This window comes from Ammospiza nelsoni, chromosome 14 (assembly GCF_027579445.1).
Source record: "Ammospiza nelsoni isolate bAmmNel1 chromosome 14, bAmmNel1.pri, whole genome shotgun sequence".
NCBI lineage: Eukaryota > Metazoa > Chordata > Aves > Passeriformes > Passerellidae > Ammospiza > Ammospiza nelsoni.
Genome location: NC_080646.1, coordinates 8,592,758 through 8,619,094, shown reverse-complemented (window position 1 = coordinate 8,619,094; position 26,337 = coordinate 8,592,758). Strand labels below are relative to the sequence as shown.

The window sequence follows — 26,337 nt, the reverse complement described above, 5'->3', positions numbered from 1 at the left end:
AGAAGCAATATATAAAGAGAGCATTCAATTAAATGTGTCAAAGCACCAATTGCTCATAGCTTTGATGTAATGCAGTGGGAAGTAAAAAACACCATTGACCAAATTAATCTCAGCTATAACTCCAGTAACTCCCAGACATCACGTCAAGACAGAATTTTGTGCATTAAATACCTTGATATTCAATGTGGTCTTCAACAGAAGAGGAGGGATTTCCTTTAATGGTAATAAAACTCCAGGGGTGCCTGGAAAATGAAAATGAGAAATGATCAAGTAATGTCAAGTATGAGATGGATATTTCTTATAGCCCAACAGTCCTAAATTTCTCAAAGGCACCACATCCAAAACAGTCTCATTAGTGTCACAGGCAGAATAGTTAAAATTAATATTATCTTAACACTCCATATTTCTTCAGTAAATATATCAGAAGAGAAGCAAATTTGAAGACAAATACCCACTTAAAACATGCCTGCAACAAGTGTGTTTGTTTTTTAAATGAATGTTTGAAGAAACTTGTGTATGACAGACCCAAGAGACACTGGCAACTCCTTGGGGAGCCTGAAAATAAATCCTCTGTGTGTGTGTACGTGTGTATACACTGAAGAATATGAAAAGAAGCCACTTCTGCTTAAATAAATTTAGCTCATGCTGAAACCTTGTATATGACAATTGTCTTTGGAATGACCCATGAGAATTTCTAATAGACAGACTGGCTGGCAAAGGACAGTAAAAATTCTTAGATAGTCTCTGCATATCTGGTTTCCTTCTTTGAATATTGAACATTGAACAAGGATAAAGGTTTACAGCTCTGAATTGTCTATTCAAACCTGATCCCAAGCCAGAATTCAGTTCATTATCATCTGATGGTTTTTGATCAAGTGGGTTCAGTAGCTATAAGCCACCCTGGAGGATCAGAAAACAATGGAGACAGGGACTAAAGTGCCTCCCAGCCTTGGGGCTGAACCCAATTAGGAGGGGTCAGGGGCAATTTTTATCTTCAAAGTAGAGGTAGTTCAAGCATATCTGCTCTTAATGAGTAAGAGAATAAAAAATATGCTTTTAGGGTGGTAGGAAGACTGCCTTGAATTACCAAAAACTCCCATGGATTAGGTCATGTCTCTATAGTTATAAACATCTGGTCATTTCAATTGCATCAGGAGTCTTGCAGGTCACCTTACATTGGTGCAAGTGAAGTTCCAAACCAGAGAGTGGTTTGGAACTCTAGAATAAAACACATACAGACATTGACAGAGAGCCACTAAAACACACCCAAATCATGAGCTGGGATTTGCTGGGCTTTGCTGCTGTGGGGGCAGCAGGGGCAGGCTCGGGGTGAGCTCTGGTGCAGCCCAGGCTGTGCCATGGCCCTGGCGGACACGGCTGCTCAAGGGGACACTGTCCCAGCAGCATCCTCAGCCCCAGCCCTGGCCAGGCTGGGTGGGAGCTGCCAGCACCACTGCCTCAGGAGCTGCCAGCCAGCCAGATGCTCCTGCTGGAAAATCTGCCTTTGTGCCAATTGCTGAAGGCACTGACAGGCTGTGATCTCCATCCAGGGAGAGAGGGGGATGGGAGCAGGAAGGACACTTTATCACTCAGCACTCAGGATAGATGTTATTATTATTATTATTATTATTATTATTATTATTATTATTATTATTATTATTACTTTGGTAAACCAAATTTGAAACAAATGACAAAATATTATGATGCCTCAAAAATAATCTCAAAAAAAATTTTGAAGAATGAGGAGTTATTCACTTCTGCAGCTCAAGGTTTGGCCCCATTTCGTGTGTTAAAATACTTGTTTCTCCCTGTTATTTTGCCACTAAAAATTGTTTTAAAGTTGTTCAACCCTGACACATAAGGACACATGCAATCTGTTTGGGCTGTATGAAATGAAGCGACCAGGAAATCCAGAGCCAAGCAGGAGATATTTATGTGGAATTCCAAAGAGAATAACTATGTCATCAAGTGCAAAAAGGCTTTCTCTTCATTTATTAGTAAAAGGGGGGAAAATGGCTCACACTGAAAGAGTAAACACACTTTTCAGAAACAAAACAATAGGAGAGGAATGCAAGATTTTCCTTTCATTCCTAATGAATGTTCTGGTCCCAGCAAATAGGGATTAAAAGAGATTCCAGGGGCATAGAAACATTTCTGAATAAATCAGCATTGTGCATCGGCTCTGCTACAGCAAGGGGGAGTTGCACAACTTTACAATCTGGTTGAGCACTGAGCAAGTGAAGATGGACAGGAATTTGCCCATTAACCCCCACCAACACCCCCTCCAGAAACCAACACAATCTACGACTGAATCGCAATGTTCTTCTCCCAGGGATGCCCATGGCCAGCCCCAGCCATCCTCAGGAGCTGGGAAGATTTGACAGCCAGGATTGAGCAGGAGCAGCCAGCAAACCCCAGTGCTGGGCAGGGAGTGCTGACAGGAGTGTTAGAAATAAAAATCCATCTGCTCTGCTCAGTCAGAGCCTGCCATGGCCACAGAGGGTGAAATGTGTACACACGTGTGTAATTTTCTCATTCCGAACAATTTTTTTCTAAGGTACTGAAAAAAAATTTCCAAAAGCACCTGTCAAGTGCATACATCCTAATTCATAGTCATAGATGTACCTGAAATGTAAACCACTATAATCTGAATCTTGTTACACTGAAGGGAAAGTTCAATTTGCTTTAGAGGAAAAGCCTGGACACACCTAAAGCTGCTTGTGTTCCACTGTGCCATCAAACTCCTTTCTAAGTCAGGCCCCAGCTGCCATTCAGACAATGTGGTTTTTGAGAATTGATGAACTTAAACTCTGAGAACACTCCTAAAAATATGCTCTTTTAAATAAAGCACCAGATATTTTTCCACACGCCAGTGTGCTGGTGGAAGACAGTGTTGGCCAATTACTACCTCATTATTTATCCACGTCTCTATAATTCATGGAATGCAATTTTGTGGTATTTCAGATAACAGCATGGCAAGGATTAGCTTTTTGACTGTAAGCAATAGTAACACTGAAAGTCACACTTCCATGGATGAATTTCTGCAGTATTTCCATTAAAAACATTGATGGCAAAATGATGAGAAACTTGCATTAAAACACCACAGCGGCCTAAAAAATATCAAGTGCAATTTACTTTTATAAACATATGCAAAAACCATCAATTCCTTCCTGTAGCATCATTGGGGGAAAAAAGAGTATAATGTTCAAAATTCATATTCTGTTTCTTTAATTCCAGCATTTGAAAAAACACCCAGCAGGCTACTGGGCTCTAATATGGGGTCTAGATTTGAGACTAAGAATTGCACTGATGGAGAGAGCCTGGTTTTGGAGACCATTTCTGCCCTCCTTGTTTGATTCTTTGAAATGTGTTGTCTGGTGCCCAGGAGCCCCTGTAGCTTTTGACACAACCTCTCCATCACCCACCCCAGATCTTGCTCCATCTGTGTGTGCCCAGCTGACAGATGTCTCTTTCCATAAACTCCTGTATTGAAACACTTCTCCCTACAAGGCAGATTCTGTGTGTGTGTGTGTTCTGCAGACACTCTCTTAGTGCCTCATAAAAAAAAGCCTACATAAATTCAGATAAACACAGAAAATATAATGGCTACAGTTGGGTAAATAGCAAATATTCTCAACAGTCTGTGTGCCAACACAGACACTGTTTTGGCCACAGAAGTATTTACAGTCCACACCATAAATCCATGTTTGCTGAATTTCTGTGCTGCACAAGTTCCCAGACCTGTACTGGACAAGCAGAGAAATGTGCTGTATGTGTGTTTGTATGTAGCCAGGGCTACACAGCAATTATTGTACCCTCCTTAATGCTCAGCACATCTAATCCTCTCTGTGTGTATGAATATGCCTCTTAAATCTTTGGGGGATGGCTTGAAAATAAATTGGATAAGCAACCTGTGGGAACAATGTCTTGGAAAACCATCTTTTTTAATGTGAATCATATGCTATTCCTCAATCTGCTAATAAAAATACCCAATATAGACTCTGAGTGCATCTGAAACTATCCAATTAACTGCTAAAAATGCACATTGAGATGTTTCCCTCTTTTTTTTTTTTTTTTTTTTTTTTTCCCATGTGAAAGAACTTTGTGACTTTGAAAGAGTGGAACTATTTGGACATCTCAGGAACATAATAAAGCCTCTGTGCTGGGAGAACTGGCAGGACTGGCACATACCTAAACCCAAGGTGGAGGAAATGCTTGCTGCCCAGTTTGGTCATTGCTTTCCTGGCCAAGTCATCCAAGTTTCTGGATCCTTCATCATTCACTGCGACCGACAGGATCATGCCATTTGCAACTCTCCCCAGATACTGAGCCAGGCGGACACTTTCCTCTTTTGCTCTGTAGGTATCAAACCTGAAACGATCAAAAACACCCATAAACATTTACTGCAGCAATCACCACACCTTTATGTACTGAAAAGCAAGTGCTGTAAAGAAAGTACTCTTTTGTATTGCTGCTCACTGTAATGTTACCCTGCTGCAAAAGCACTTGTCTACCAGGGTGTCTGTGAAACCAAATTGATTAAACCCTAATTGACAAACTGCAAGGTATAACACTGCTCACTCTGTGGTCTAGGAGGAATTGTACAGACATGCAATTGCACCCATTTGAACAAGATGCTGAAATGTGTGTGCTTGGGCTTGCTGAGATGCTGTCCCCAGCCTGCTCCCCCAGATCCTCTCACCCAGGCAGCCAGAGGGTCACTCACCGATCTGAATGGACAACTGCCCCTGTCCTTGGGTCAATGACGTGGACAATGACACCCCGGTGGCCCCAGCTCCTCTCGAAGTAATAGCCACCTTCTTCCATGCCACCAGGATGGAGAGTCTTGTTGAGGAAAGTCCAGGAGAGCTTTTTCTTTCCGTGGATCTCAAGGGTGCCGCCTTTGCTGACTCCAAGGTACTTCTGCCCAAAGTAAGGATCTGGCTGGCTGCCGTCATCCGCTCTAGGGCAGGAAGGGAGGAAAGGGAGCAGGTTTGGGTTTGTTCTGAGTCAAGGAACCCTCTCCTTGTGCTGCCATGACCCAAGGAGAGAAGGCTCAAAGTTTGCTGTGCATTTCTTTCAGGTATTCCAAGAATCAGGAGCTGCCCAAGTTCTACAGAAAATAATTTTTCTAAAAAATAGTAGCAGCTATCAAGGGCTAAAAGCAATCTGAAACATGGCTTATACATGCTATATTCATTATATCCAGGCCAGAGGAGGCCTGGAGCCCAGACTGAATGGCACTTCTGTGTTTTTTTAATTCTGGAGGTAGGCAAGACCCTAGCCAGGAGCTAAGAGGTCCAGCGGTTGTTAAATATTAATTTAGCATCCTTGAAATTTTAAGAGATCCTGTACCAATCTGCAAGACAAATGTATTATCCTTCAGCTCACAATTCCCATACAGAAAGAAAGGAGGTTTAGAGAGGAGAACTTTCAGACAAAAACAAGCCTACTCTGGAAAATCAGTTTGAGTTGTGGGAAGGTGCTTGCTGATTCTCTAGCATGCCCAAACACCCCAGTGTTCATATCCCAGTAGAACAGAAAAAATCCCAAACCTGCATCAATTTTGTGGGACATTTAAATTGTTTAAAAAGCTACTGAACGTTCCACAGAGCACTGATGATAAGTATACATGAGAACATGCAATTTTAAGGAACATTTTCATTCCCTGACATGGAAGAGAGATGCCAGAAGGTTCTAAGGTAGTATTTTACCATGCATACATACCGCCCATATAAGATGATAGCCACATTGCCTTGGTAAGGGCACAGCTCACTGCCAATGTGCAGCTCTCCATCATTCTCAATGAGGATGTGTCTTGTACGCAGAATGATGGGCTGCACATCATCTTTGATCACCAGTTTTCCTAAATAGAGAAGGTTATGACATTTGCTTTATCACCCAGCAGCTCATGTGAGGTTGTGGTATCATTGTGCTAAACTGACATCTCAGTTTTTGAAATTTTTCTCTTCATACACCCCAAAACAGGTCTCAATACAATTCTTGAAAACATTGGTTTTTATTCAGTCGAGGTCTTGAAGAGTGCAAATAAAATTTACATGGAAGAGGACCAATTCAAAACTAAGAAATCTAGAGTTAAGATGAATGAAAGCTATTCATGCCAGCAGCACAATGGCTCTGTCCTTGGAGACAAAGAGGGACATAAGCATCTGCCCTGTCCTGAGGCTCTGATAACACAACTACCGCAGTATGATGCTATCAGGCCAATGCTTTGGTAAAAAAATTGTTTTTGAAGGAAGTTGCAGAAGTAGAAGTGATCATTACACTGAGCTACTTGTGTAAATTCTCCAGACAGGACAGAAATTAGGCTGGTTACCATGGCTAAAGAATCTCAGCACCTCAGCTACCACCCAGCCCTGTACTGAGGTGTGTTTTCCCAGTCACCACCCCCTTCTCTCTCCCAGCATGATTCCCAGTGATTTAAGCAGTCCCAGTGGAGAGCAGAGTGCAGGCAGCCTTGGAGCAGCAGGTTTTACCTCCATCAGTGATGTGGATGGAGTGCACAGTCGCAGAAGAAGAGAGCAGCACCTTCCTGCCATTGCGGATTTCTACGCGGTTTTCTTCGTTGTGCCCTGGGTTCCAGACTTCCAGCTCAGGCTCTCTGTCAGGACATGTGACAGCAGCTTCTGCTGGGCAAAGATGGAGAGAGAGGACAGTCAGTGTTTGTTTGGAGGGGGACAGGAAGCTCTGAACCTGGGCATCTTTACAGTATCATTCAGCATCAGCCTCTGGCTGACTCCCTGGAGCACAGCAGTGCCTCAGTGCACCAGGGCACATGTGGGTCACCACCAAAAGAAAACAAACAGCAGCTTAAACTGATGGCTTTCTGTTTTCTGGAAGAATGGAAAAACCCAATGCAAAGGAGCCTTGCAGGGAATGCAGTTTCTAGAAAAGTACTGAAAAGACACTTTCACTGAGCCCTTCCTGCAGTGAGATGTAGCTCTGTTCATATCATCTCTACATAAAGCTCAGGGAAGGTGTTTATAAAAGGACAGAACTACTACCTTTAAAAATCCCCCCCCAAATATTTTATTTAATATAAAAATGCTAAAATATGTTTGCATTATATATTTTCACTGGAGATAGAAAGAAAAGGAGATCAAACCAACATGGAAGCACCAAGCACCAATTACTAGTACATCCAGTAAAAGAGAGCAGCAGGAACCTCACAAGTGTGTGTCTGGGTTTGTGAGCTTTTCCAGGCAGAAGCAATAAGGATCCATTCACTTTGGGATCACACATCTGCAGTCTCCACACACCAATTTGATGATGGGCTGCCATGACGTGCTAGTCTGAACAGCTCTCATACCACATGCAAGAGTCTCATGTTGCAACTATTTATTTCAGATAAAATATTTCCCTGGTACAACCTCAGTTGATATGTGAGCCTCTAATCAACAAATATGGTATGTAATCAACAAAGCTGTGAGCGAGAGTCTCAAGTGTGATGCATATTTTCTGAGGGTAGAACCCTTTCTAATCCCTGGAAGCTGAGGTCAGTGGAAGTTTGAACAATGAACCCTTTGCCTTCAGAAAGGGCTGGGAGTTCTCACCAGCTCTACAGTTTTTATCCCTTAAAATGAAAACACCATGGAGAAAAGTACAGGACCAACAAATCAATGATGATGGGCATGGGATTAACACCTTGGCCTCAGCAGGGTTATGTCTCTGGAACTTGGTATGGTAAATTGGGTGGGTTTTGACCCACAGGGACTAAAGCCAACAGGTAATGGAAAGGACAGTGATGTGAATCCAAGCTATGAAACATTTCCTGCAACTGGTGCAGTCAACAGGCAGCTGTTCTGTGCTGCCACTGTGGAAATTGAAGGACATCTGTAATTCCACTGCAACAAAATCAAAATCTGTCCATCTGCATTCAGCTTCCCCTCACATTCCTCCACCAGCTTCATATCTTAAGATAACAATAGGATTGGACCAGTCATGGCTTTAAAGTCTCCAGAGCCCAAATAAATATCAATTTTCAAGGTGAGTGAGGGATGTTTCCTGTGGGCTGCGTAGACTTGTCTCTCTGCAAACTTTTCCCATATACATGAAGAAAATCAGAGAGGGACAATAATCTACCAGGCAGCAAGTCAGATAAACATTCAGGAGCTGATTCTGATACCACTGTGCCAGCTGGAAGCTGGAATTGCATTAATAATGTCAGAGGCACTCCCTCTGATTTACAGTAATTGAGAAAAATGAGGAGGTGTTTCTGGGTTCCTACCAGAAGCCACACAGAATTAATAAAAGTTAGAAAAGATAAATATTTCAGACAGGGAATGGGGCTTGCATTGTAAATAGATGTTCAAATATAACTGCAATACACACTGACAACAATTAAAAACAAAAAAAAGGTCTGTAATTTCCCTGAGAATAAGGATAATAGAAAAAATTTGCTCTTGATGAGAAGTGATATAAACCAAGAGAATCAATTCAAATGTAAAGGTATAATTTATCAATTATACCTTAATTAACCAATTCAAATGTAAAGGATAAAAATCTTGTTCATTTTTCCATTTGCTTGAATATGCTGCTATGCAAGGAGCTTCCTGCAGTCTCAAAAGATGACTTGTGCCCCCAAACTCATTATTTTGAAACAGAGAGGCACACAGGGAAGCCAAAGGGGAAATCAAGAGGAATTCAGGCTGGTGTTTGGGATGACAAACAGCAAAAGCCAACAAACCAGAAGCAGAGGACCCAAATTCCCAATTTCATTAACCAATTTGTAGCAGGAACTTTGCACATCACCAGCATCTGCTGTGCCAATGGCACCATCAGGCTGAGCATCTTCTGCCAGCTGGTCCAGTTACCTTGACAGCTTGATTACTGCCTTCATTGTCATTTTTTTAAATAAAAGTGCAAATTCTGCCCAGCACAAGGAATTAGCTGAATGTTTGCTTCTTGACCAAAAGGGCCTGAGCATGACAATGAGAGGTTGCTCCATGCAGCTGCAGTGTTTGTGGCAGGACATATGGGCTCTTTGTTCCAAACAAATACAAACCTCCAAACTAGCTGCATATAGAATATGTAAATCAAGCTCCCCTTTCCCCCTTCCCTAAAATGCTTAGTGACAAAACAGCTTGGAAGAGACAAAACCCAAGGGACAGGGATGTCCCAGGTCAGAGATTTTTGTGCTCCACATCTGGGCTTGGGGAATGCAGGAGAATGCTTGCCTTCACTTCCCTCAGCCACAGCTATTAGACCTGAGGTTTCTCTTGCTATTTCTTTGTGGCAGTTTGTTGGGTTTGTGTTTGGTTTAAGGATGTGTGGCAGAGTCTGAGGCATTGCTGAGGGTACTTTCACCTGCCCAGAAATTTCAGTCTTTGCCACTCCAGCTGCCCTTGACTGAGTAAATTGGCATACCAGGAAACTGCTTTTCTCCTGAGTTTTTTCACTCTTTCCTTGACTGATTTTATACAAAGAGTGAAAAGCTGATCAATTTAAACCTATTAAAAATAGGATTACAAACTGTAGCTTTTTCCCCATGGCAAGAAAACTTACCTGTGCTTACTGAAGAGACTACGAACAGGAAAAACCCCAAACTTCCAGCCAGACACTTGGAGGTAGGTAGAGCCATTCTTCAGGACTTTCAATTCTTTGTATGGATAACTGTGAAAAAAGAAAATCAAGAAAATGTCACTTTTTTTTTCCTCAGCTTATTCACTGCACAAAAAATTAAAAAAAGAAAGAAGAGGTTAAATCCAGTTTTATGCCAGACCACATCCACTCCTGTTCAGCTCAATGGCTGAAAACACCATTGCACTGATTTAGGACCAGCCTGAGCAGAGCAAGGAGCCATGGGCAGCTCCTCACCCTTTGTTTGGTTTAGGATCAACCCACTCGGGAATCCAAATAGACACTGAGAGAGCAGCCACCAGCTGTAACCAAAAACGCCTCAGGAATGTGGCATAAACACATCCAGTGTCAGGGCTCTCTGGGGCTGCATATTCACATGTGCTAGAAAGTAATGAAACACAACAGAGAAGGCGTTTGTAGAGTGACAAATTTTCCTGGAGTAACCTTTCAGTGGCACCTCTCTCCCCCCTGAAATACCCACACATTTTTAGCAGTGGTGCTCTGTGTAACCCCCAGATAAACTGTACTCACACTTCCAACCTGAAGCATGCAGTTTCTTAGATTTCAGATCTAAGAAAATATTGTCTGTTTAGTGTGCCAGCTCAGAATTTTCTTGCAAAAACCAAAAGCTGCTTTTGAAACCAGTCTACCTAATGTTGTTTTTGTTTCTTCCGTAGCCAACCCCCAGCAAAAACAAACAAGCAGTGTCATGAAAGTCAAAGTTAGAATTAATGTGATTCTCTCTGGTCTCCAGTGATTGATTCTGCAGCTCTGCCCCGGGCTCATGACAATTTATTGACATGTGTATTCACAGGGAGGCAAGGACACCCACTTCTGTATTCATAAGGCACTGTTTAAAATTCACATGTAGTCCTTGGAGTCTTTAGGTTTTATCATATAAGCCAGTGTATGAGGAATATCAAAGACATTTATTTGTAGCTGTCATGTCACATCCCACTGCTGAAACTGGATAAATGTATGCATCACACAGTTTAGTTCAACACAAAAAAAGAACACTGAAAAACAATTCCAGGGTACTCCAATCCCTTTAGGGCAAAAACAAATGTTGTTTTCCATGTCACTTGTTAATATAAGCTAAACAACAACAAAAACACAAGAAAAAGAATGAAAGAAGCCAGGATTTATTCTGGAGCAAATTTTGTGGTGTATATGTAAAATACATCTGTACTGTTCATAAAGGTGCCACAGCTCAAAGTACAATGACAGGTTCAAAACATGTAATCCAATGATTACAGTACAAACAGCTCTAGGACCAGATTTTACAGGAAATATTTTGCCAGGGAAATGTTTGTTTGCTTTGGTATAGTGTATTTGACAGCCCTGAGCTCTGGAAGCAGCATAGACCCAGGGCTTGGTGGAGTCTATCAGGTGCTGAAATGCTGTTAGAGAGCAGTGGAAGAGAGGAATGCACTTAGCAGTGCTATAACTTTGAATAATGCACATTATCAGAGAGCAGCGCCGTCGCCATGGAATTCGTGCCAGAGCCAGGCTGCACGTGTCTGACATTTTAACAGCATCAACCATCAGCTTTGGATAAGCCAGAGCTCTTTCAAAGAAACATTATTAGAGGTACACCCAAAGTACAGCAGTCACCATTAAAATGCCAGGATTTATTAGTGATTATTGCACAGCCTGATCTGCAGACCCAGTCATTAGGCTCTGCTCGAATGATTGAGGAAGAACTAAACAAGAGGTAATACCACAGGATGGTCATTGCAGATAAACAGCATTTCTCACAGTGTGGACACAACTGTGTGTTAGTGCTCCATAAAGTCAGATTCCAATCAGTGAGGTTTTGCCCATAAAATATTCTCAGACGATATAAGGTTTCACAGGAATAAAAAGAAGGGACTGCTTTTTTGACAGTGGCATGCATTTGCTCTCCTATTGCTGTGTAGGTAGCAAAGAAATGTTTTTGTTCTGGCTCATTAAAAGCTCAAAGTAGTTTTTTTGAAACCTTACCTCTGACACAGACCTGTAGCAAACTAGTAGGAAACTACATCAAGAAATTTCTCAGGCTTTGCTTTCTTTAGAGCCAGGAACTGCACAGCACTCACCATCAGGTTGTGGAAAATGGCTTCTGATTTTATATCCCTTGTTGCTCACCAGGGACTCCTTCCCTGATTGCATCCATCTTCATCAGCAGAGCTCAAAACAAGTAATCAGACACTGGGAAGACATGTCATTTTCAGAGGCATCAGCTGTGCGCCAGGGCTCTGATGTTTTCACAGTGTCTGATCTGCCCCAGTCCACAGAATATCCTGCTTATTCTGTGACTGAGGCAGGGTGTTTGATTCTGAGTTCATTGCAGTGTTAGTATGAACTGGCACTTGCCTTGGAAAGGCTGGGAGCCAAGAGGGCCAAGAGGATCTGACTCCTCTGATTCAGCTCTGACTAACAGTGGGCTGGAAAAATGCTGCTCGGAGGATAATCTCAGGAATTTTCTTTCCAAACCTCTCCATTCAGCATCTTTCCCAAATACTGGGTCCAGGCATGTCTGGTTTGATTGTTCAGTATGAGAGAAGGAAGAGATAGTGACTGCCTGGTCCCTGAGGAGCAGGAGCAGGCTCAGGAGCAGATATCTCCTGCCAGGCAGCTCTTCCCTGGCTCAGCACTGGGAGCCCAGGGGACACAACCACACATCCTTGAGCAGGCTCCAGCTCTGATGTAACCACCAGTGTCAACCAATCTCCCTGCAGGCTCTCAGGGCCATGCAAGTGGCTGCCTGAGCCTCACATCTCCAGCCTTCCTCAAATACCATCTGGGACTTCTCTCTTGGGTGAGAAAAGCTTTTCTATCCAGCCATTAAAAGCTGCCTGGCAATGGCAAGTGGGACTCATATCTTTGGATCTGGCAAGGCAGACTCTCTCAAATGATTCCCAGCTGCTGAACCTTTCCAAAAAAGTGAACAATAGCAGCAGACAATGCTAAAAGTAGATGCAGGAAACCATCAGTCCTCAGCTGGCTGCTACCAGGTGTCAGCAGCGATGTTGCACTGGAAAGCACGCTGCAGAGAGGAATCCCTTCCACCACCCTGCCCATGGAGGAAACACACTGAGGACAATTCTGAGAACAAAACAGTGAAGAAAAGCTCTGAGGAAGCTGGATCCTCACATGGTGGGGTCACACAGACACCCTGAATATGAAGGGTCAGATCAGAGCTTTCCAGGGTCATTCAGAAACACACACCGTGACTCGCCCCCTTGCACAGCTCTGGACCAACCACCCAAACCTGGAAACAAAACTTTTTAAGGTTTCTCCCAATACTGGGAGAAGTACTGATTTCTCCCAATACTGGTTTAGAAGTGCTTTTTAAGACTGACCTGACACTCTTTGGAGGATGCACCTTCAGCATCTGCTGGAGGCTGCTCCTTTCAGTTTGTCAAGCAGGACATAAAGGGATCATTCACAAACCATTAAAAAATGAGGCAAGGACTGGAAAAAAGCAGCAGTTACCTGATCTCTCCTGAAAAAGATGTCAAACAGGGGCAGCAAACCATGTGGCTCCTGTTGCTGCTACTGCCCAGAGAAAGAGACCACCAAGCTGCATGGGGGCAAAGTGGGGATCCAGCACCATTCCCAGAGAACAGGAAAAGCTCACAGGGAAAAGGAACCTTTTACCTGATGGGGAGTGAACTCCTAGCAGACACTAAAGTGCCCCAAGGGCCCCTCTGCAAGGAAGATGCTCCCAGAGACCCTGAGGGGTCAGTGCCAGGGCCACAGTGCACCAAGCCCAGAGCACTGATGCTGAGGCTGCAGCAGTTTCTGGTCTGAAGCCTTGCTGCATCTTTCCTCATGCATATGCAGGGAGGCCAACATAGATTTGGAAGCTGCTCCCGAGAGAGGGAGGAGCTGTTGAATTAACGCCTCTGCTCCCTCCTTGCTGACATTGCATGGCAGCAGGTCCCCTCGCCCCGCTCGTGGAATTTTGCATTTTAGCCCCAGCTGGGAAGATGGATTTGAGGTGCACGTTTGCTTTTCTGACCTGAGAACATGCCAGCCCTTGCTACAGTGACATACAGAGGGGATTTTCACACACCCAGCCACAGGCACAGCTAAAGCCTTCAGAAAATAAACACAGGAATTTCTGGGGATTGCTAATGGAAATGCTGTTCAGTCCCAGAGCATGGCAGAGCAAAGCTGCCTCTGCTCCACATCTTTTTCTTCTGCCTGCCACCCACACATCAGCTGCTCATTTTTACTAGCAAGAGGAGGAGGATTAAACTCAGGAACAGACTTTAATTCTCAATGAATCAATACTGGAGTCAAAAGCAACATTCTGACTGTTTTCCCAGTGAACCTTGGTTTCTTATAAATTTATCTAATAACTTTCCCAACAAGAAGGTTCTGCTCACATATTCTGTATAAACATCGCTGCAAATTCCTTGGTTCCTAATGTCCATAAAAATAGATTCTGAATGCGGAGCAGGAGTTAGAGGAAATTTTTACGATGAATAAATTAAAGAAAAAGAAGGTGTTGGCTAATTTGTTGTAATATTTGCAAGCTATTTTGAGACAGAAATAAAAGGGGGAAAATAAAACTATACTTTTTTTTTGAAGAATTTACTTTTTTTAAAGCTATACTTTTCTGAAGAATTTACTTTTTTTTTTTTTCTCAGAGGCTTACAGACTTTGAAGAGGAAAGGAAGCAATTTTTGGCTTTGTTTAAACAAAAATCATTTGCAATTCCCATCACTCCACCCATCCGAGGCTGACTGAGTCCCAGTTTCACATGCTTTCGAAGCGCTCAGCATTTCACTGAATTAAACCCTCCTCCAGCACATGAAGTTTGGAGGAGTGGGAAGCTGAGCCCCTTTTGCTGAGGCTCAGGGTGCACTGGCTCTGCTGTGCCTGCTGCCAGCCAAGCTTGTGCTGCCAGGGGATGCCAGAAATGCAGAAATGCCCTGGGGATGACCAGCATGGCCACACGCCCTGAATGCACACCTGGATTAGCGGTGAGTCCACAAGGACACACACACAGTCCCTGTGGACTCCAGCACAGTGTTTGGATATCCTCAGGAAACCCCAGGAGGAACAGGGCAGCTTCCTTCCAACACAACAGCCATGCAGCACTTACCCCACAGCTTCATTCGCACGGGCTCCTGGTGCATGCCAAGTTAGCAGCAGCCTCTGAACACATCCCCTTGGATGTCCCTGCAGTCCCTGGAGGAACAGTACCCTCTGCAGAGCGTCCCTGGTCACAGGGCTGCGTCCCTCCCAAGGTAAGGAAAGCGAGTGCTGTGGCTGGAGAGGATCACAGCATCCTGAATCCTCTTCAAACTGCTGCTTTTAACTACCCAAATAACTGCATCAGGATGTAAATATTTTTCTTTTTGCTTTTGTGGTACTTCAGTGTTTGCATCTGGCTCGCCACGACTCCACGCCTTCCTCTCCAGGACATTTGCCATTTGCTCTCCTTCTGGGGCGGGAGGAGGAATAGAGATTTTTCAGAGGTTTAGGCACATTCCTCTCCTTCCTTCACCAGGCTCTTCCTTTGCCAATTGTTTAGTCTCAGCCTGGGGTTAGAGCTCTGCAAAGTTTTATTGGGATCCAGGGTCTGGACATGTCACAGATTATCAAATAAATCTCCCAGAAGCTAAAAGCTTGCTCTGTGAGTACTTGTTCCAGTACTGGGCTTATGCTTATGAGCCAAAAACATCTTGCTTTTTCCCCCTGTGCAGCATCAGAAATCACAACAATTAGCTATTAATAGGAGTTCCAAAGGACTTCAGGGATCTCTCTAGAGGGTCAGTTCCAGCTGCTCAGGCTATTGTACCATTCTCAGCCCCATGTTGTCCCATGCATCATGATTTATCTTACCTTTACCGAGCAGCATCACTGATTTCTTCACACTCTCTGGCAAGCCAGGCAAACCCAACTCTCACCTCTCCCACCTGGTGTGGGGATGGAGCCAGAATTTCCTTTTCTGCCTGTAAACCTTCTGGCTGTCCTCTCAGAACACATCCCAGGACCATGGCAGAATGGGTGTGATGGAGGCAAGTGTCCCATCCCCACTCAGAGGCACAAGTCAGCTGGCCAGCACATGGATGCCAGAGCAATCACTCACCAGGGAGCAGAAGTCTGGCCAACAAAACTCTAACCTTTCCCTGCAGCAACTTGTTTGGCCATTTCTGAGAATGCCAGAGAAACAACAGGACATCAGTTACACAACCTTCACCCACCTGCTTGAGCAGCCCTTGTTATTCAATGATGATCTGAAATCACCTGTCCCTTCACTATTGTCACCAAGCATCATGTTCAAACCCAAGTGACTCTTTCATCATTTCAGGGTCACCTTGTGCCTAGCTGCAGTCAGTGAGGCCACCAGTTTTTTCTCACTTTGCATATAAATCTCTTATTTTTGTTTTTACTTCAAACATCTGCAGCATAAACATAAAGCAAAGAGAATTAACCAATAATACTGACAATATTTCAGTCCTCAATGGGAGCCAAAAGTCAACACAAGCATTGCCTGAAAGGAACACAAAACTTTAAGCAGCACATACTTCATCCTGGGTTTTATTCCTGTAGGCCCTTAATTAAGTGCTCACATCAGTTAGACAAACATCATTTGAGTAGTCATTAGTTTCAGACAGAAACACATTTGTAACTCCTTGTTGTGCTCTGTGCTCAGTTTGATTAGAAGACATTGCCATGAGATCACTGCACACTGACCAAGCAGAGGTTGCTGAGTTCACCTAAGATGCCACAGCAGATGGACACCTTTTTCAAAAAGCAGACATTAATGGGTAAAAGCAGGAATGAAGGGAAAATTCCTTACCTTTGCTTATATTTCCCTGGAACTGCTAAATTTCCACGCCAAATTTCATTTGTAGTCCCACAGTTACCACAGAGCAACTCTTGCCTTTAAAACTTACCTTTTGATCCCAAATCACAGATATGTTTAAACACTTCCCCCAGGGAAGGGCAGCCCACAGACTGCTCCTTTTCTTCTCTGTAAGGCACAGATTGAAAAATAAAGCTCTACCACAGAGGGCCAGGGGAGAATATATTTATTGGTTATAAAATATACAAGTGAACACATCAGTTTGGTACAATCCATTAAGAACAGCAGGTTTTGGTGGTGCTGCTGCTGGGCTCTGCCTGGCTGGTGCTCCCCAGCAGTGCCCCAGGGCACCCCAGCCTTTGCAGGGATGTGCTCCAAGCAGGTCTGAGAAAAAGCAAATTTTAGTGGCTCAACAGTATTACCAGGACACTGATATTCTTACAGCTTCAAGAGAACATAATGGTGAAGATAAGTTCTGATAACCAGCATGATTAAAGACTTTAATCCAGGATGGTTTGGCTTGTCCTTTATAGCCAAGCCTGGCAAGACTCCCTGAAAAGCAGACACAAGGAGAGGAGTGACCCTCTGGGTGTGGCAGTTCACTCACCAGTAGCACAGCCTGGGATCCCTCCACACATCATGGACCTTTCTTAGCCCTTCTTTCATTTCTTGAATTAAAATTACAGAACATACAGGAGAGAGAAAGCGGATGGAAGTGGGAATGAGCCTCACTGAAACTGTAAACTTGCTGCCTCATGGATCTGCTGGTGTTTCAGCAAGCTAAGCCAGGTACCCAGATGTCAGTTAGCAAAACTATTGTTTTACTCTGTATTTTTAAATAACACTGTTACTTCTACTTATTTGACTACCTGAAAATGGTTAGACACTTTGAATCCTTCTTTTATTAGTTTACATCTGTTTCATCCTGTTATGCCTTGACTATCCCTCATGCCAGCTCTTCTCTGGTCCTCTGCTGTCCCAAAGTACAAAGGCATTATGTATTCTTCCATTTTAATAATAATGTCTTGTGTTTATATTATGTTTTTCATTGCAAAGACTCCCAAGGCTATTTGCAGCTGGCTGGATCGAGACTATTCCTGTAAACACTCCTAATTTAAATAAAGTTTTGCAAAACCAGGAAACAAGACCCTAAATCCTGATCCCGCTGGGGTCGAGAGGATTGGGGTTTTTTTTTTGCATTATCCTTGGCAGAAGCAATGTGTGCTTGGGAGAAATGCTCCAGCCTGCCCTGAAATGCAGTCCTGGAGCTGTGAAGTCAAAATAGTCCAAATACCTGAAGCAGCAGGAGGAGGCTCATGAGCAGGACATGATTCCCCAGACTGGAAATCAGGGCAGGCACACGGGTGAGCACCCTTGCCCTTAGGAAAGGCAAAGCAGGGGCAGCTTGGGATCAGCCAGCAGCAGCTCAGCCCCACTGCCAGCACCAGGATGCCACCAACGTGGCAGGGACAGGGCAAAACCCCAGCCAGTGTCCCCAGGGTGGTGCTGGCCCTGCCTGAACCGAGCTCCCAAAACAGCCAAGAGGATGGCACAGGTGGTTCAGGGAACAAAGTTCGGCAAAACAAGCAAACAAAAAATGAAAATATGCCTTTTTAATAAAAAAATTCCTTTCAAAAGTATTCAGGGCTTTGATGAAAGAATGAAACAATAATGTTTCAGGACAAAAGCAAAAAAAGAAAACATCAAATTTTTGCTTTTCAAAGGATGAAAGAAGAAGCAGCTTCTCACGAATCAAACATGCACCAAAATGAAATCACTGCCTCTGCGGTAAAGACTGTGTTGTCCTCCCCTGGAATGGTCATAGCAATGAGTTTTGAAATTTCAGCCAGAAATTGATATGAATTTCAGTAAAGCAGTGGGGAAAAAGTCTCCAGCCGCCTGCAACCAGCTCTCCTACCTCCATCCCAAAAAACAAGAAGCTGGAAACACAGTCAATTTTGCATCTGATCTCTGAAACCTGCATCAAGTTAGGTGGCTGTTTTCTTGATTTCCTTATCACTCATCATTATTCATCCAAACCTGAACTCAATAGCCTCTAGTTTTCCAGTAGGAAACCCAGAATGGATTTTCTAGACCAATGATACCAATGGATTTCCTGCAGTAATACAAGGTAAAATTGTAAGGACTATCCCAAGCTATGGATTTCACCATCCTTCTATCCAAAACAATAAATAGCTCTTATTTCACTGCAGACTGCTTTCTTTTTCATCAACTTTTCAGGTTATGATTGTTTTTCCTCACAAAGAATTGGAACTTTCAAGATGGAATCTTTATCAAATGATTCTCTCTTTTTTTTTTTTTTTTGTTAGGAAACCAAGCTCCCTTCAGGATGAAAAATTTGCAGCACACAACTTCTCACTGGCAAAGTGGAGTCAAAACCCTGAAATAACTCTCCTCTTTCTCACCACCCCTAAGCCAAGAGGTTTCCACTGGGTTACACTGGCATATTGTGGTGGGAAGGATATTGATAAGCACTGTTTAACTGCTGTACATTTTTGGGTGGGATACACAGCAGTAATTCTTCTGTGCTTTCCAACCTAATTAAAAGCCAAAGAAACATGGAAAGCAATAAAAAGCCAAAGAAACATGATAGAATAAATACATTTACCTCCCTTGTGGAAGATAATAGGCTTTTCTGAAGCTAACTTGACAAAAACTGACATTTCAGACATGCCCAGCAGGTCTGTGATATTTCTAGAGCACACAAGGGTAAGTGATCTGAAAAGAAGAACAGTAATTACTGCACGAATGCAAAATATTCCTTCATTAAGGATCTTCAAGACCTTTAAGCTCCAATACTGAAAAGTATGTAGGAGCATGCTTGACTGTAAGAACACCTAAATCCCCTTAATTTCAATCCCATGAAAGCTCTCCCAAGTTTAAACCTCCATTTAAATGGTCCTAGATTAAACCTGTCCCTCACATGGAATCAAAACAAGCCCAAATGATTGTGAGTGCATTTGTGACTTATGGGAGTGCTGAGACTCTGAAACCATTTATATCCTGGCCCTGATTCTCAATCAATTTTCAATCTTTGGTCTCACAGATGTCCTTTCAGCCTCCAGTGAGTTGTACCTGCAGGGAATGGAGCAGTCACATTTAACTGAATGCCTTACTGCAAAATTTTACCAGGAAAGCAAAGTGAATGCACAGACATTGCATGGGTCTGTGTCCCTTCATGCACATCTGATACCTGCACACACTCAGGTATAACTCAGCAGTGCTCAAATCTCTGGCCATGAACTGCTCAGAAATGCCTTGGACTGAAAATCTCTTTTCTGGCTACTTGACCTGCTCCTGCCTGCAGCCAAGAATATATCTGTCCAATTCTGTTGTTCCATGTTTGTGCAGCAGCACAGAAAACCACAAGGAATGTGGGACAGACACAAACAGGGATGGTCCAGGCCATGGCCAGGGCCCACACAAGGCAGGAGAGCCAGCAGGCAGGCAGGAGCAGTCACTGGCTCACCCAAGAAAATCACACTGGAAAATCTGGCACACCTATGGTTTTCATCTGTCACAGGAGACAAAAACAATCAGCAAGAATAAACAGAAATGGACTTGTTTCCAAAATGGAAAACTGAATCACTGGCTGCCAGGAAGTGGCTGGGCATGGGGATGGGTGCAAGTGTCATTGCAAGGATCTTATCTCTCCATGCTGGAAAATGACTGGCTTATTTAGAAGAAATTGCCAGTTTTCTAGAAAACCTGTTTGTCTGCTCTAATCTGCACAATCCTGGGAGAGAAATGCTGCTCCTCTTATCTGGCTGATGCTTGGGATTTGTGCATTTTAGTTTGTGCCAGATTTCTTCAGAGCACAGGTTTGGTTATGAAATGACATCATTTTCCTTTCTTTGTCTATCAGCCACAGGTTGCTACACGAAGTGGAGTCTCAGCAGTTTTCTTACCTCTCTTTTATGGATGTCTGAATGTTTTCAGTTACTGCAAGGGCAGGGTTTCACAGGTAACTGTGTCAAAGTGCTGCCTACCATGACTCCTGAACATTCATCCATCACCACAAAGAATATCCCAGTGCTCGTGAGCAGGAGCACTGTGCCATTTACCTGCAGTGAGAAAAGCAGAGGTAGGTTATATAGAAGCAGGCTGAGGAGCCTTAGACTGTGATCCTGCTCCTCCACAAGGGAGTTACAAGCAAGGAAAACATCTACATTTTAAAAATGCCTATAATTTTAAATGTATCATTGGCACAGATGAAGTGACATCATTGATTGCTGGTCAGTGGAAGGAGGAAGCAAAACCCCTTCTCAAAGGGGTACAAAACCATGAGCAATGAGGTCATCAGCATCTTCTGTGGATTAGTAAGACGCATATAGGAAGCCAAAAATCCTGAGAGTAAAATGCTTAGTTCAGCCTTAATACAATTTCCTTTCATGTGGGGAAAATTACTGTCACTGGGAAAAGCAGATTTGCCCATGGACCAAGGGAGAGGTGCTGAGACAGCAGACAGAGGAATAGAAATTACACATGCTTTTTTTGTTGTTTTCCCTGAAAATGTAAATATCCAAACCAAACTATTCCTTCTTGGAAGGCCTGTCCCAGTGCCTTGAAACTGTAGCAGAAATAGCTCTTGCTCCTCTCCCACAGCAAGAACTCCTTCCCCAGGTTACACATCTCAAGATGTGCCATGGTTTTTACTTTTAGAAATACCTGAGCAGCCTGGCACTGGTGTGTCCTCCCAACATCTTGGGGACAGCCCATGCTGAGAGAGCAGAACCTCCACCAAGGAGAGCAACAGCACAGCAAGGTCAGGCTGTCAGACCACTGAACCCAGGGTACACAAGACTGCAGTGCACACAGTTTCCCAAAGCCTGCAGGCACCAGGAAGTTCACATCCCATCAATCTGAAACATGCATATCTCCAGGGAATATAAAGCCAGGCTTAATGTGGGAGCCAAGTGTTAAAAAGTGACTTCTGCAAGATGTCAGAGGATGCTGAGTGCTATATGGGGTCAAGGGTAAGGGAAACACGAATGTCCAGGCCATGGGTGGGACCTGGGGCAGGGCACACCACAGCCAGCTCACTCAGCCCTTGGGGAAGCTTGGATCAGAAATTTAAAACATCTCTGACTTTTGCATTTCGTTCAGCAACACAAGAACAAAACACGTCCTCCCTCATTTTCCAAATGTTCTGTGCCTTTCAAGATTTAGGGTAAGAATCCCCCTTTAGGCACTACCTTTTACCATTTGCCCTTACCTTAGGAAAACAACATTTTGCATTAAAGCCTCAGAAAACACAAAGAAGCTTTGAGGATTCCCCACCTGTGCCATGAGTGCTGCACACACAGGTGTCTGTGCTTCACCACGGGCAGGATGCTGCCTCCACTAACACCTGCTTGCTAATGGCTTGGAATACATTTTTGACTAGCAAGAAACCTTGGCTGCTCATATTCCTTAAGGATGATGTACCAGCTTTGCTTGGCATTTGTTAGCATTAATTATAATTCAGTAGCACGCAGGCTTGTAAGCCTTGGCAGTGTCCTTGCAAGAATTATTTCAGTCACCCTTCTCTGTCTAGACAGATATAAGGCAAATGCAGGGACAACCTGACAGTTCCAAACCTCTTTAGTAGTGAAATATAGTTATTTTTATCTTTTAGTGCAATGCCAGCAGAGATAATCAGAAAAACAAACTTGTTTTTTCCCCCACATCCTTTGTAAACAATGGCTTCTAGTTTGCTTTTTCCTCCCCTACCTCTACATTAGAGCAGTGGTGTTAATTCTTCTTCTGAGGTGATAAAAAGCCTTTTTTCCCCCCTCAGAGCTCAAATCCTCATCTGAATAGAATAGGAACTCCCAGTGACTTTAATTGAGTTAATTGTAAGGGAGAACAATGTACTTTGCCCCTTCCAAGGGAACTTCCCATTTCCTTCTGCCAAGGCTCAGCAAGATTCTGCAGTGACTTTCCTTGGAGATAAAGCTTCCCCTATTTAACCTCTGCTTCAAATCCAGTAAGACACAAAATACCTTAATGAATGCAGATGTAAAGTGGGTTTGTATGTCTGTCCTGCCAAGAGACTGGATCTGGATCCTTATGTTCTCAACTGCAGGTGTGCTGCTGATAGCAACCTGAAATTACACCAGAGACAGCCTTAAAATTGCCTTGTTAACTGGTTTTCATCAGCAAAACCACACTGGCTATCAATGCCCAGATATACATGATCCCACAAGTAAGAATCCTTTACTCAAATTGTGATCCTGATTCACATTTAAGTGTTCAATATCAGTATTTATAAAAGGGCTGTTGCAGTTTGAGGGATCCTCTGATAAACACTCTGGCTTGAAGTAAGTTGAGCATGGATTTCACACATTTTGCCTGGCTCTAAAATCAAGTGCAGATCTGTACAAGCCTGAGACAGTTCTGCAGGATTTACAGTGGGGTGAATTTACAGCAAATGAGCAGAAAAGCTGCCTGTAGTTTTTCAGTTATTCCTGTTAACCGGAATTACTTGCTGGTTTGAAACACAGCAGCAATTCAAAGCTCTTCTAAAATAAGCCCTCCCAAGAGTCCTTTCTGCTTTAAAAGAAAAGAATGAGGGGGAGAGGTGCCATGAATGTGCACCCAGGTGGTCACCATGCCCCCAAGGCATGGTGATATCCACCAGAGGAGGAGGAGCAGCTGTGCTGAGGCTGTTGTGCAGGGGAACACAGGTTTGCTTGGAGTTACCAGCACCAGCTCAGCCCAAACCATGCATGAAAGAAGCTCCAAGGCAGCCAGGGCTTCTGGCCTTTGGAGCTCGTTTTTATTTCTAACTGTTCCAAGTATGCGTTCAATCCTGTCCATTCTGCAATTCAGGCTGAGGAAATGGTATAAACAGCTCAGTTCAGCTCCAGGATCAAAAAGATACATGAGTTTTACAGGGATTCTTCCTTCCTTCTACCTCTTTTAAAACGAAATATTTGTTTCTATTTGTCTGGAAGAGAGACTGAGTAAGCTTGGTTCCTTTCCAAGGATCCAGCATGTGGGGTTAAAAAAAGAAGGGGAAACATCCCACTCATCATGAAATAGTCTGAAAAACAACAACAGGAAAAGAAAAAAGCCATTCCCATAACTTATGGACTCTGAAAGGCTAAAAAAATAACTGCTGAACTGAAGAGAGAAGCAAAGTGCTGACACTGCCAGAATTGAGTCAGGTTAGACCCATCAGTCTGCATGTGCCAGCTCCAGATGGCTGCTGGCAGCTCAAGGCTCTCCCCCCACACGTGTGACCATTTTCCTGCTATTTAGTAGTAAACAACATGTTTACAGAATTTGGGCAACCTTTTTTTTTTTTTTTTTTTAGTAAAAGGAGATTTAATTACCAAATTGGTGTTTCACAATTCCTGTGATGAGAGAGACCTGGCCATCATCAAGGAGCCTGGTTTGCAGGGAAGGCATTCCGGGATTCGATTGCTCATGTGTTATGGTTGAATGAATAAATATATCCCATCTTATTTTCAAATCTGGCAACTGTAGATTGATCCCTGAAGTAGCTGCTTAGTCAGGTGAAGCATCATGGGACTCATGGTTAAACCACAAAACACTTTTTTTCCTGCCTAACTATTTTAGCTGACTGAGAAACACAGTTTCGTAATATGTTTTTTTAACCAAAGGTGTCCTCAAGCCTCACAAAGACACTGCAAGAGTTTCAGGAGTCTTCATGCCTCCATATTAAGTGTTTTGGTGCTCACCTTTTTTCACAAAATCTGATTTTTAGAATGGGATGATTTTAGAAATCTCTTTTTGTGGGCATATGAGGAGGTTGAAGCTTCACAAACTGTGTCATGGCCCTCTGGGGTACAATGGGTTTAAACAAATATTTACACCATGCTGCAATGTAAGCAGCAGGGATGCACAAGGAGCCCAGTCCAGCCTAGAAATCAGCCCTTTTCTGAGCAGCACTGCCAATCTCAGCTTGGGTACAGACAGAGAACTACCCCAGGTACTCCAGCTTGGAAACCCTTTTTGGCCTGAAATCAGGGAGGAGATGATGCAAGGCAGACAGACCTGAATTTTACCTGTGAGAAGGAGAAAGGAGGTGCTGGGGCAAGAAAAAGACCCCGAGGGTTTGCTGCCCAGCCAGGGCACAGCAGGGCTCAGCCCTGTTGGGTGGAAGAGCCACTCACCAGTCCCATGTGCTGGGCACTGGGCACTGTCCCTGTCCCTTGCTGGGACACCTGCCACCACCTGGACACAGCTTCCCTGGGATAACAGAAGGTCACACACAGCCAGTGTCCCCTGGGATGGCAGAGGGTGACACACAGACAGTCTCCTCTGCTGGCAAAAAGGGCAGGCAGGGGCAAAGGGAAAAAATACACTTAAGGGCTTGAGTACAGAGAGATGGTCTGCAGCCAAGAGTACGGACTTCAGGGGAAAACAAAGAAATGTCCTCTGAGGTTCTCTTTCTGCTCTAAAAAAAAAAAAAAAAAAAAAAAAACAAATCCTCAAAGCCAAAGAAAATCAGATTTTTTTGCTTTGTCTGGAAACAACGGCTGCTTATTACAGAGGTCTGATCCAGGGACCCCGGGTGACCTCTGAGAACTTTGAGTCAGGTGCCAGCATGGCTTAAAACCATGGATTTTCTCTTCCTTGCCCTGCAAGGCTGAGGTACAGCCAGTCACATACCCACTCTGTCTCAATGCTGCAGGAGAGGGAACCAGCATCCAGCAGACATTTCTCCTGGGGCACAGATTCAGGAATTAGAAAAGTAATCTCCAACTTGAACCAGAGCCACAGTCTAAAGAGACCTGCTTCCTCCACTTTACAGTGAAGTTTATTATTATGGTTTCCATTTTCTCCCTGGCTGTTTCTTCAATGTCAGTTTAGAATAACTAAGGATAAAGTTAAATCATCTTTTAACTCCTGTTTCCCCAAATTTCGGCTTACACATTTACAGCAAAATTGCCCCTATGTCTTTCCTTCATCCTGTGATTCCTGTTGCCACCCTCTTTCAGAAAAAAAAGGCTCCAAACTAGAAACTTTTGGTACAAGCCTCAGAGGCAAAGCTGCAGATACAGTAAAATTCTTTTATTGACAAAAAGGATCTCCCACAAAAGACCCCAACATCCATTCCTGTCAGAGAGGCACTTGTGCTGTGCAAAGCAGAAAGCCACATGAAAAGAAAAACTAAACACCAAGATAATCAGCTTTTTGGGGTTTTTTCTCCTTTTTCCCCTCTTAAGTGGCTCAGCATGTAACACCAAGATGCCTGAACCACGGTTTGCTTTCCTTGTGTCACTAAAACCTTCCAGGATTTAAATGTGTTCTTTGAGCTGTCTGCATTCCTGGTAAAAATGGAAAATATAAATTTGGCTTAGAGAAAGGAAGCGCCACCTTCATCATCTGCCTCTCTGCATTCTACAAAGCCCAGAATTTTTCCAGAGGATTCCCTGAAGTGACCCACCACCCATCCCTGCCTGCAGAGCAATAAATGAGGGGAAGCCAGTTCATTGTGCTGAAATCAGGGGTCTGCATGCCTGGACCTTTACTCTGCTTTACACATGGACAGCAATAAAGGAAAGCTATTTTGGCCTTTTTCTGTTTTTTTCATCAAAACAAAACAAAGCTATCTACAGGATGGGAGAGGGGACAGGCTGTTCTAAAATAATAAATCAAAGCTACACAAAGACCCATCAGCTTAAGCCAGATACTGCCCTCTAGATTTTAACCAGCTCCAGCTGTGTCATAACAGCACAGCTCAAAAAGGGATATATTTTCAGATGATCTGGCCTCTGACTAGAGGAAATGAAAGAAATGCACCAGAGCCATATTCATGGAATATTTTTAGGATGGAGTCCCAGGACATTTGGCTGTTTCATAAGGGTGATTTGCATTGCTTTACGCATTTCATCCCCTGAAGTCGGTGTCACAAAAAGAGCTTGTCTCTCCCCCAGATGCTGGGAACCAGCTTT

General features: G+C 43.6%; 1 protein-coding gene and 1 pseudogene across 1 annotated transcript in view; both read right to left on the bottom strand.

Annotated features, from left to right (window-relative positions):
* CEMIP (cell migration inducing hyaluronidase 1) overlaps positions 1 to 26,337 on the bottom strand; it is a 101,768-nt gene that overhangs the window by 41,599 nt on the left and 33,832 nt on the right. Inside the window, exons 2-7 of the mRNA XM_059482223.1 lie at positions 9,526 to 9,633; positions 6,498 to 6,650; positions 5,728 to 5,866; positions 4,727 to 4,963; positions 4,192 to 4,371; positions 172 to 242 (exon numbers count right to left, since the gene is read on the bottom strand). Coding sequence (XP_059338206.1) covers positions 172 to 242; positions 4,192 to 4,371; positions 4,727 to 4,963; positions 5,728 to 5,866; positions 6,498 to 6,650; positions 9,526 to 9,601 — 856 coding nt within the window. The 5' untranslated portion in view covers positions 9,602 to 9,633. The remainder of the gene's footprint in view (positions 1 to 171; positions 243 to 4,191; positions 4,372 to 4,726; positions 4,964 to 5,727; positions 5,867 to 6,497; positions 6,651 to 9,525; positions 9,634 to 26,337) is intronic.
* The window catches only part of LOC132079674 (uncharacterized), a 44,320-nt pseudogene continuing 33,939 nt past the window's right edge, over positions 15,957 to 26,337 (bottom strand).